This window comes from Nothoprocta perdicaria, unplaced genomic scaffold (genome assembly GCF_003342845.1).
Source record: "Nothoprocta perdicaria isolate Ctin4 unplaced genomic scaffold, notPer1 scaffold_6, whole genome shotgun sequence".
NCBI classification, from domain to species: Eukaryota; Metazoa; Chordata; class Aves; order Tinamiformes; family Tinamidae; genus Nothoprocta; species Nothoprocta perdicaria.
Genome location: NW_020455865.1, coordinates 10,014,175 through 10,026,615, shown reverse-complemented (window position 1 = coordinate 10,026,615; position 12,441 = coordinate 10,014,175). Strand labels below are relative to the sequence as shown.

General features: G+C 47.4%; 1 protein-coding gene across 1 annotated transcript in view; it reads right to left on the bottom strand.

Moving 5' to 3' along the window:
- Positions 1-12,441, bottom strand: part of CACNA1B (calcium voltage-gated channel subunit alpha1 B) — a 253,389-nt gene that overhangs the window by 87,849 nt on the left and 153,099 nt on the right. Inside the window, exons 14-17 of the mRNA XM_026049162.1 lie at positions 12,228-12,340; positions 9,813-9,944; positions 8,684-8,756; positions 5,081-5,198 (exon numbers count right to left, since the gene is read on the bottom strand). Coding sequence (XP_025904947.1) covers positions 5,081-5,198; positions 8,684-8,756; positions 9,813-9,944; positions 12,228-12,340 — 436 coding nt within the window. The remainder of the gene's footprint in view (positions 1-5,080; positions 5,199-8,683; positions 8,757-9,812; positions 9,945-12,227; positions 12,341-12,441) is intronic.

The window sequence follows — 12,441 nt, the reverse complement described above, 5'->3', positions numbered from 1 at the left end:
CTTGTCTCCTCATATATCTTACAGTTGTTATTCCACCTATGTGTCTGCAGAGCAGCCCAGAGAAAATTGTAAATCAGATTTGCATACAAAGTGAGTGTGTGCAAAGCAAAATCACAGCTAAATTACTGTCGAAAATGCATTAAGCTCTTGAACATGACCCGGGGACAGGAGATACGATCACTTCACCATTGCTTCAGAAAGATATGCTAAATATGAACATACACGATAATGCAGGTGAGCTACCACATATTTGCTCTCTGGCCTTTATAGCAATATATTATCCTCACTAGTGCAAAGTGCTAAATATGAGTTTGAGGCCAGACACAGCTCTCAATAAGACRAGTAAAATGGCTGCAGTAGTTACAGGGAGATACCTAATCCAAAAGCAAATAACCATCCAAAGTGGTGCTTTGGTCTGCGTTGGAAACGAGGCACCAACCAGCGCTGCAGCAGCAACGTGCTGCAGAGAGCAAAGCAATGAACTGAAGGAGGAGAGAGCCAGCAGGGCACCGCTAGACCCATGGGAAGACCTTGGGACACCCTGGATGCTCTCCGACTGCTTCCCATTCCTCAGAAAATGGCTCAAAGGGCACCTGGGGTTTCTCACTAAACCAGAGGGCCCAGGAGCGGTGCCAGGCTGATTCACCGAGGCTGGGCCTGTCACACCAGTCATCCCTGGCACAAGAGCCTGTCCATAAAGCCTGGTGCCCCAAGGGTCTGCAGGCAGAGCACTGGCACCGAAGGCACCCAGCAGCTCAAGGCCTTTTCGCTTTTCCTCTCGAGAGCCTTCAACATAATTTGATCAAGAATTTTAGAATCATGCAGCCATGTCTCTAATTCCCACTGAAAGTCTCCAGAGCCCAAATAACTATCAAAACCAGATCCTTTGCTCCTAACAGCAGGAAATAGAACTTGTATTTGTGCAGAGTTTRCAGGACAGTTGTACAGGACAGCAGAGTTTCGGATCTGGCAGCATCCTGGCTGCCAGGGGCCACAGGCACAGGGGCTGGCACGCAGGAGTGCCCAGCRTTTCTGCAAGCAAGAAACTTTCTTCCTCAAGTAGCATGGGAGAGAGGACTTCACTGTGTGCAGATAATTGCTCTAGGTCTGAAAGAGGTCTGAAACATAATCCCCTCAGCACCCACCCATATATCTCTTTTTTTTTTATGATTCAGACCAATTAAAAAGTCCCAAGCATCTCAGCCCATAACCCCTTGTCCTGCAACTGGCCCTCACCGAGAAGAGCTTGGCCCCTTCCTCCCTACATTCACCCTTCAGGTACTTACACCTCTCAATCCTCTCTTCTCCAGGCTCAACAGACCCAGGTCGCTCAGTCTTTCCTCATAAGATAGCTGCTCCAGTCCCTTCATCATCTCTGTCATTCTCCGCTGACCCTTCTCGAGAAGCTCCACGTCCCTCTTGTCCTGGGGAGCCCAGAGCTGCCCGCAATGCTCCAGGTTTGGCCTCCCCAGAGCTGAGCAGAGGGGCAGGATCCCCTCCCTGTCCTGCTGGCAACGTCCTCCTGATGGAGCAAGGATCTGATGGACCCAGGATCCAGTGTATGAATGAGAGGTATGTTGCTAAAGAGACAGGATCCTGAWGCAGCCAGGATCATGCGGCCAACCTTAATGATTCTGTGACCCAGGACCCTCTTCCCCATGGAAGGCTTCCTGTTGTGCCATTGACACCAGCCATGGAGCCAGGGACTATGTCCTCCCGTTGCTTTCTACATTGCTGCCAGCACCAGAAAGAATGGAAGAGAAAACGATCTGCGTGTCTGAGTTTCTGACTGTCTGAACCAAAAGCCTCCTCAGTCCTCCCAAGTTCATAAAAATGCACTCCCCAAATGCTGATGTTAAAAAAAAATGAAAATAAAACCATTCCCAGCAAAGGAACTGAAATGCCTTTTGTCTGGCTGCTGCTCAGCCTTCCAGATGGGGCTTACGTTGCCATGTGCAATGTGAGCAAACCAAAAGGAGGAGGCACCAAACAAATAGAAGGCCGGGCTGCCCTGKGGAAGGGCACTGTGTAAAACCCTTGCATTTTGGAAGTTTTTTCTGAGGCTTCTGCAAGGTAGGGAGGTGATCTTTGCGAAGGGCAGACCAACTATAATACTTAAGTCCTAACCTAGAGCGGATAATACAGTTCACATTACAGCTAATTGATGATTCATTAGCACAGGACTGCTCTCTATAGGGTATCCTATATCCAAGGCTAGGGGATTCTCCCTGGAAAGATAAAACTAGGGCAAACACATACATCCCACCCTCATACACTTGCCTTTTCCTAATATTGCTATAATGCCACTTCTGCTGTGCTGCTAATGACTATTTTACTTTCCACAAAAATGCAGAATAATGTTTTTACTGGCAAGCTAAAATTTATTTTTAGACATTCAGATCACCTCAAATGCCAATCACTCAAAGGAGGGGAAAAAAAAAMCACTGCAAATAAATGTGTTTAAAAATGCATTCCCCCAGCTATAACCTTCCTATGAAGCCACCCAGCAGTTAAAGGGGAACTTAGATTGACGCATGGATTTGCTCTGCAATATGAGGTCCCCTTTACAGGCCAAATAACACTAGTGGGTTTGCTCAGTCCATCCAACCAGCCAGTCGTGTCCAACTGCTTCACAGAGCGACCATTATTTTATATTGATCCTTTACCATCTGGTCTGCCCTCTGCCTTGGTGAACTATGTTACAGATAAGGGACATTGAATTAGAAAAACTCTTGCTATGGAAGATTCCAAGGCTCCCTGTTGGTGTTGGTGAAGAGCCAGCAAAGGCAGGGAGGCGGGAAGAGCCCACTGGCCTCTCAGAGGAATTTCAAGAGGAATGAAAACAAATCACTGCAGAAAAGCAGGTTTGGTCTTCCAGCTTCCCCAGCATGTGTTCTCGTGCTGTGTGTGACGACCACAGGAGTGACCCAGCACAGGAAAGGAAGGATGGTCCAAAGCAGAGCCGCGTGCGGTGCAAAGGGCTGCTCCGCTCGYCCAGCCCGAGGTCGCTCTCCAAGGGTATCATCACACTCCTCACTCCTCTGGCAGCCTCTTCCCCCAGACCAGCCCYGCAACCAGCTCTGCAGGAGGCTGCACCGAGTGTCCGAGACGACACTGCCCGGGCATCATCCCCCTGCTCTTCCCTTCCAGCAAAACCTAATGGACAAGAGAGAAGATCCATCATTTAACAAAAGCGGCTTTATATCCCATCCTTTTAAAATGCTGGATCTTAGTCGCTTTAAGGTTAAGCCTCTCTCTCTCTCTCTCAGCCTTGCTGTCAGGCCTACTTATAGCTTAATCTCATTTTCAATGCCAAGCCCTGAGGATTTGGAGCTCTCCCTCCCATCCAGCTTTCCATTGACCCAGTTTTAAAAGCTTCATGTTTCTGGAAGGAAGCATGTTGACTGCCATGAGGCGGACGCCTGTGCCTAGCTGCCAAACCCATCCATGTGTCGCACTTACTACTGCTCTAGGAGCCACATTCGTGGGGCAAATTCCCCAGGGAGACGCTTCTGTGCCGAGCACAGCTCACACGCTGCCTGCTCCGCTGCTCCTGTCAGAGCTCCTCACGCTTCACGGGCACATTTCATGCAAWCAAAGAACCAGAGTCCTCCTTCTCCGTCAGCGGATGCTTATGCCCCACATCTTCTCAACTCAGCCCCCAGCTGAAGGAATGCACAAGTCTATGTGCCGTAATTCAGTGCAGGTATTGCACCCCATTTTCCTTCCCCTCTCACAGCAGTTACCCAGCCAATGTTGCCAGTCCAGGAAAGACTCCAAGGAAACAAAGAGCACAGGGAATTGTAAGGTTCACACTGCTGAACACCCTATGGAGGGCTCACAAGCACAGCTGCAACGCTCAGCATTTTGATCCCTGTTTCACAAAACAAACAAATGGGCTACGTTGCCTCACGCGTGCACGACTCCTCTAGTTCCTGCTTGCAGGGATGCTCTGCTTCACCCCAGGCAGCTAGCTCCACAACAAGCAAACATCTCACCCCAAGAAGCTACACGAGCGATGCTCCCCATGGCCGCTCCGTTACCAGCCACCGCCGCGCAGCGGGGATGGAGCCGTCCCCACCACCAGGTCTCCCCATCGTGCCCAGCCCGCAGCTCCACGCAGCTCTCTGCCTGTTTTCATGCAAACACCTATAAAATCCCCCCTCCCTTTCAAATCCCTGCTGCGCTTGACTCCCTCCCTGCCATCTCAGAGGYGCCTGGGGACATGAACATTGAAAACCCATCACTGGGTGCCCAGCAGACACCCAGGGACTCCTAGGGGAGGCAAGCGCCCGGTTGCCTGTTTGTCCTGGGCAGATTTCCATGACAAAAGCAGAACAAAATAACTTCACAGACCTCATGTATTTGGTCTTGGAGCATCACCCAATCCTCTCAGAGCCCCCAAATGAAGATCTGGATTCAAGTTCAAAGCACTTACATAGAGACAAGACAATTTAAGGCATTTTTATCATCAGTAGCTGGTTAAACTGTCTTGGAGACAAAGGGAGGGATCAAACAGTGGCCTGATCTAATTACTCTAAATCAATTTCAACTCTTTGCCCCCTGTGCAAACTATTTGTGAACGTACTCAAGGCACAGAGTCCCTTTCTGATTTGGTATAAATCATTTTTTCCCACAATGCAAATTAATTCACAATACAGTGTTCTTAAGCTAATATAGAAACCTTAAAATGAATGAAGAGCRCATCCACATTGCAATCAGAAACGTGATGCTGGCATGGGCAGCTGCCTTAACCCTGCTGACTCCAGTTCTATAGGGAGCGAAGCTAAAAGCAGTGATCTGGTTTTACCGAGCAGGAAGCATTTAAAATAAACCAGATATTCCTAGAAGCTCAGAGTGAGGAAGCCGGGATTAGGGAGGTAACAAGTGGTAATGTTTTTAACTTGATTAAAACTCATGTGAATGTGTCCACATACACGTGGGGAGCCCCGGGACAGAATGAGCAATCCGGGTGCTCCTCTCCAGTATCTGTTCCATGCTCCACCCTGGTCACCTCTACGTGCTGAGAAAGAGTGCAGGACACACTGTGCTACCCATGCAAACCAGCGTACAAGGATACAGTTACCAAACAGCGTCAGGACGATGAAGTAAATAGAGGAAAACATTCCTGAGCGGACACCACCCTGCGACTCGATGCCGTGATACATCACCGCGTTCCAGTCCTCCCCCGTCAGGATCTGCATGGGGACAGTGGAGAGAGAACAAGGAATGGTGACACAGAGGAAAAATAAATCAGAAATGGCCTGGAGGACCCAGGYACTCAGATACAACCCTGGACTGGTCTATGGGAAGAGATGAGCAGGCTGGTGTGTCAGACACCACAGCCCGTAGGCTTGCTTGGTTTCCCCTAGGCTGGGTGCAGAAGCAGCAAAAGCGTCGTCACATCTGCATTCCCAGCAAAACTTCCCTCCCTCTCCTTTTTGAGTTCAGGCAGAGATGGTCAAGTTTCGACAGCTCCATGCACARCATTTCTTATAGACAGAAGAAAACCGACTTTTGTACTCTGTGCCTGGACCAGGATTCTCTAATAATTTTAACTCCCTTCATATACATATRAAAAACAAAGAAAAGAAGCTTTTCCAAGCACTATTCTCCTTCCCTCCCCACAGTAAAAGGCAGTGTGCAGGTGGATGTCAGACCTTGGCACAAAGTCCTTCCACCTGCCGAGGACCCACTAACACAAGCAGCAGCTGCAGGTTCCAGCCTCCTCATGAGCTGCTGACAGACGGACAGATTCCTGCCACAAGGACAGCACTGACAGCAGCAATCAGACGACAGCGAGCCCCTGCACAAGCRCGTACAGCGCGGGCACAAACTCGTTTCCCAAGTACCGAACACTGTCCCAAACGACGCAGTGCAAACCCGGAGCAACCTGCACGACTGGACCGGCCGCGGGTGCGCACAGTGACTGAGGCCATCACACTCTGAGCTCTGCACTAAATTATACAAGACTGTTCAAACTCGCATACCAATCATTTCTGTGAGTTCACAACCGTTCCTGCTTTCTGGGAATACCCATGAAGTAACTTCTATTTACATAAGTACTCACTGAAAGGGAAACTGAGAGGAACACTTCTATGCTCTGCAGAAGMCCAGGACAGACATATATAACTGATTACAGGCAAACTCAGTGGGATAGGGCCGATATCATAAATCCGTATGGATTAGTGTGAAAATCCATATRGATTAGTGCAGAAAAAAAAAAATCTTAAAATGGGGGAAGGGGGCGGGAAAGGAAAAACGGTTGTGTTATGGAACCTTTCCAGGTAGGTGAATGGTCTGAACTCAGTGGACTGTCCATGGGGGGCTGAGGATATTTTCTGTGGCCGGGGGGAGAGGATGGACACCAGAGCCGGTGTCCTTCCCACCAGTTGCTCCATCAGCTGCAGGAGTTACCTCACTAACGAGGCAGCAGCCCCCAAGGACCAGAGCTTGTGTGGTTACCAAGGGTCTTCCTGGTCTGCAATGGGACAGAAAACAGCAGGACTGCAGAKGGTGAAGGGAACGAGAGCTTTGGGGTACGGCGAAGCCCCCAAATTTTGTTTTCCTCTCAGTCCAAAACATTGTTTTGACTCCTGTCTGAACATTTTGTCCAGTCCAGCTCAGCATTTAATATGTAGGCTTGGCTGAGGAGCTATCAGATAACGGAACAAAACAACCTTTCAAAGCCGCTATGTAACCTTAATGGCTAATGAGCTCATCAAGGAAGACGCGCAGCTACCAGGAACGGGTAGAGCCCAACTTCAAAGGGTTGTCCTGCAAGGCAGATGCTTTCCTGAACTGGGGCTTTGACTAAACGCAGATCCATTGAAGCTCAGGGTCCGTCCTATCTCCCGGCCAGGCCAGGCCAGGCCGGCGTTCCGCAGGATCCCAGGGAAGGATTCCAGCTCCTGCCAGGCGCCTCCAGCAGAACCCCCGTCTGGTCCCATCCTGTCCCTGCAGCTCTTYGTCCCCCCAAGCACTCACGGCCAGTGCAGTCCTTAGCAGCTGGCTTCATTTAATTATTTAAGCAGCAGCCTCCAAGGAGCACAGCACGTATGGTTAACAGAGGTCTGCCGAGTTCATGGAGTCCCTGCATGCGGATGTTGTGACACCACTAGCTAAATCATTGCTGCTATAGGGAGATGCACCCATTTATCCACCCATTTTTTATACTTAGAGGTGCAAAGACATACACACATACTATATATATTCATTGTTGGCATGTGCATACTTTTACAGGTCTAAACTGCCATTCAGCTCACAAAGACATCCTCGGGAGCCACGGAAACACAGGATCCCCAGGATCCTTCCACACAAGATGGGAATGTCGTAGCACATGCACCATTCCTGGAGCACTTTAAGTGCCTTCCTGTTCAAATTTCCCCTTGGCTTGGCGAGGCCCTTGACACTGTGTTTGTGAGCTCAGGCGAGGGGGACAGGCTGGGAGCAGAGGTGACTGCAATCCCTGAGCGAGGCTGCACCGAGTTAATTACGGGCTGAGGAGTTTGCTAGTTTTAATTCATAGCTTTGTTGTTCTATACAACTATCATAAAAACAACTGTATTTTGGTTCATCTCACAGACACTATATTAGAGGATTCTCAGTAAAAGGAGGGAAGTATTTTGACTAAGTATTCTCAAGAGGTAGATACACTCCCAAACCAGGACAGCATCCGAATTTCCAGACGTTCATATCCGGAGCCCGACTTTGGTTCAATTCCAGCTATAGAGCAATACCTTTACATTTCTGTAAGCATTTTCTTTGATGAGTAGCAGAGCATTATGCAAATATTAATCTACCATGATTTGCAATATCCTGTGAGGCAGGTACTATAAAACCTGCTTCACATATGGAGRGAAACAAGACCCATATGAAGCCATTTGCTCAAAGGTCACAGGACATATTTTAAGATCCTTTTTGTGTTTTAACCTAGAAGTTGTCATCAACCCACTTTTTCCCCTTTCAGGCCATGACACTGAAATACATAATCCAAGCCTAGCTAAAATTTGCAAGTTTGGGAAGTTTGGGAAGGAAGTTTGGATGTGGGGTCAAGTCTCAGCTAGAGCCCACAGCAGCTTGTGTAGGACAGCTCTTGTGATGGAAGCAGCTCTTCCACACMCTCAGGAGGTTTATTTGCTGAGCAGGGTGCAGCATCCCTTGTTCTCTAGTGAAACACCTGAGCTAAAGTTTAAGGAAAAAAGGGCATGTAGAAAACAGCTGCAAAATTAAGCTCTTAAATTTGAGCTTCCCATCTGCTGGCACTGCTCTCTCCCCTACCAGTGCATGAACTTGCCTGAGGCTGATGCCTCTTTGTGTGCTTCCCCATTGCTTTTTTAATTCTTATCTGGGGTTATCTTATCTTCAGCCATTATGGTGCAAAATGCTACATTATTTGCTTACYGCCTGGAGCCAGCTCAGGCCATTTCCTCATTAAATTATAGCAGTCACAAGGAGAAAGTGAAACATGGCATCAATTTTTTTTTTCCTCTGGATTTTTTTTTCTAAGCATTTTTCTGCAATGTTGATTTTTGATGATATACTCATTGACCTTCATAAAAAAAAAAAACTCTTCCTTCTGAAATCCCATCGACTTTTGGGGATCAATCTAACTGCTAAAGCAGGAAGACATTCCCAAGAATTTCTTCATTAAAATTAACCTAGAACAAAGTATGATTTTTACCTGGAATACTGTCAGGATGGCAGCAGGGAAGGTATCAAAGTTTGTGGTTGGTGTTTCATCTTGAAAGTTGAATCTAGAGAAATACAAGAAACACAACAACAACAGTAAGAGACCAAAAGCTCCACTGCGTTCTTCCTCATAATATGAGACTGAAAGCAACATTTGCCCTACCCAATGACAACAGCCCAAGCAATGGCAGCTGAGGACATGGAATCCTGGAGAACACGTTTAATAAAACTAGTACAAAAACCTAAAGTTTGGTGCTGGAAAAAAAAATGATATTTTGAGATTCATTTTTATTTAAAACCTGAATGAATAAACAAATTCTTAAATGATATTGTGAGACTATCAATTCCTAGAAGTTCCTGCCCACAAGGGTAAAATTCAACATAAAAATTTCCCTCTTAGTAATTTATTTCATTTTTAAATGAAAGTTGTTGATCATTTATTTTTTAAAATATTTCAAAAATTACTTTAACAGCTTGTAATACTTCCTGTAGAAAAATTCATGACAACTGACATTTCCTAGTGAAAAAAAAAAAAAAAAGGTTCTACTAGCATTTATTTTCCAGCAGAAAAATATTGCAATTGAAAAAAAATCTCTCTAGCTGTTGTCTCTTCAAAACATATTTCAGAGATCTGGTGCACATGGGAATGATGGAATGATATAAAAGCTTTGAAGACACTAAGAATTATAGCAACTAAAAAAAAAAATCAGCTTTTAGACATTAAAAAAAAAATTCAGCAAAATCTTTCCTTATGCTGAATATAGTTGGTTTTTAATTAAAAATTCTTTAAAAAAAATTATGCCAAGATGCCAAATTGACAGCACCTCGAAGAGTGAAGTTTTCTATTCACAYCTAGGCAGGATCCAGCTCTACCTGGAACACTGCAGCCTTCAYGGATCTGCAGTCCTGAACCACAGCTTTTAGCTTGTTGCCCTCCTGCTGGGAAGGGTACCTGAGCAGCAACTTGTCTCACAAAAAGCAGAGATCATTAAACGCAGCCTAGAGCCAAAAAGGTTCGGTATCCTTGATGTGAATCTTTTACCCCTCCAGTCCCTTCCAGTCTTGTGCATTCCAGGTGACTGCTTCCAAATAGCCACCGAAAGGACAAAGATGGAACTTACTGTCCTCCAAAGAGCTGCATCCCCAGCAGAGCAAACACCACGATGAAGAGGAAGAGCAGGAAGAGCAGGCTGATGATGGATTTCATAGAGTTCAGCAAGGAGACCACCAGGTTTCTGAGGGAATTCCAGTACCTGCGTTATGGATCAGAGCAGCCAAGAGATAACGTAAGTGGGAAGAAAAGCCTTTGGTGAGAAGCTAGTGCCATCTACTTCCTTAAAAATGGAATGGTGAGGGGTAAGGGATGAGAGCTGGGCAGCATCCTGTGACTGCCCGTTTGGCCGGTGTCACCTCGCCGAATGCCCCGAGCTCTGTTCACAGACTGACGCACAAACCCACCTTCAGACACTCCAACAGTTCCGTGAAGGTTTCACACGCACACTTATGTCCTTCAAAGCACAAGTGCCTTCAGCAYGGCAGCAACACAGCTCGGCCACCCAGGGCCATTCAATCTCAGGAGATCAAAACTAATCAAATCTGGGGCATAAATTCCCACACGACAAAGCGGAATGGCTCAGCCCAGATCCTGACTGACAGACGAGTCACATTTGGCCAGATACCCAGGCTCAGTTTGCTTTCGCCCCCTTCCTTCTCTTGAAACCATCCTTGGTTTCATCTCTCCTCAGTCCCGTCCTGCACAGGACAGGCACAGAGCCACGGYGGGCCTGAGCGTGTCCTCACAAACGGCACTCTGGCCTTGTTTTACTGCCCTGCTGAGAACAGGCAGGGAGCTTTTATATTAGGAAAACTAATGAAACAGAAAACGCAGAAGGAGCTATTAAAGCAGAGGAGCTCTTTAACAATCTCCTTTCAGACACACAGGCACAGGAAACAACCGAGCAGGCAATGCAAAATGAGTGATTTAAAGTCATTTCACACATCAAAAGTTAATGGTTTTCAAATGGAGGCCACAGGGCAGGAATTCTGCCAGCAAAGTCTCTTCTTCTCCAATGACTTCCCTTTCTCGCCTGGCCTGGCCCTCGGAGTCACCATCCAGAGTATGGTCTCCACAGCAACTGGCTCCAGGATGCTCTGCATGTCCCCCAGCAGCATCCTGGGGACAGACCCATGTTCTGGGATAAGATGGGCCTGACAGACAGCCCATGGATCTGCCTGCCCATGGGGACAGCAGTTCAGAAGGCAAGTCAGAAAAGCAGAAACACTATCATTTATCTCAATTTTCCTCTTTTCCACCCTACAATGTGGACCTCAAATTTCCCTGCACAGGCATGTCCTGGGTAAAGCCAGTGGACAGCTCAAGGCTCAAAGGAGCAGGATCCTGCATGCCTGTTACATCAATTCCAAGAAAAGGTTTGTCCATAATATTGTGGCAGTATGTTTCTTGGCAAATTCTGTTCTCAAGAATTCTCATGATCCTGATCAATTTGAAGAGATGCAATCACAACTAGTCAGGATTACCCCCAAGGGAAAGGGGCGAAATTGCTCTCCTTGGAGAACGAGGAAGGGTTTTGTTGATCATTTCGACTTACCCCTGCTTGACACAATRGCTTCAGGCAAAATCCGGCACAACAAAGAGTTCCCACCGCTCAGTTAACCCAATTGGACACTAAATTCATGGGGAGGCTCTAGATGGTCCTGGAATAGCTCCGCACACATGGCTCATTTCAGCAGCAGACCACAGCTGATTACAGAGCTCCAGGACATAATGAGCAGTTACATTTCTACAGATGTCAGTCCCTATTCAGCTTTGTCATGACAAAGAGAAAAACATGTTGGGCTGTTTTTCCTCCTTGTCTTCCTCTCTGAATTTCAGCTCCTCTTGGATTGTGCTCCCTCTCAGCACATCCTGCTGTGGCCTTTACTGGCTGCTCTAATTTAACTTCCTGACTATCACACTGCTCTGCCTTCTGCCACCATACGGGTACGGGCTGTATGAGGAAGAGGCCTTTGAATCAAGGTAGAACATCTCCAATTATTCAAAGCAGAGTGGACTGCAATTGTCATCTGCTCAACACATTAAAGGTGGTTAAAAAAGCAGTAAGTTTCAGAGAAAACCTGCTGAGAAACATACAGCAGAAAAAAATACGGCAGAGGGGAGTGGAGAGAAGAAGACAAACGCCCAGAGCAAGGCCCAGCTTTCACAGCAATGCTAGGCTGAAGGCAGGCAGCACGTTCAGGCCTGTGCTATGGCTTTGGTAGCTTTCTAAACCACTCCTCAGGGCAAACTCTGCTAGAGCTGGGACTGCAGCCACGGGGTGACCTCTGGAGCACAGCTGAGCCCTCCTGCAGGGCCGGCCGGCCCCTTGCCTCCCCGGGCCGCTTTGGGGAGAGCTCGTTGGAACAGACAGCTCTTGTGCTCGCTGCAATAGCACTGCTGTGGCCTACAGCATGTATGGGCGATGCACTGTCTCGTGGTGGTAAAAGCCTGGCAGGASTAGCAAGGGAGCTGCACTTACTTGGTTACTTTGAAAATCCTCAGGAGCCGAAGAGCTCTCAATACGCTGATGCCGAATGAGGTACCAGGTTTCACTGCAGCCCAAATGACTTCAAAAATACTTCCCACAATCACCTGCAAAAAGAATATGGTTCAAATAAATATCTGCCTACCACTCTGTGCTGCTGGTAGTGATGCTGTGTCTTGGGCTGTCTTGGTTTTCTGATGAAGACTGT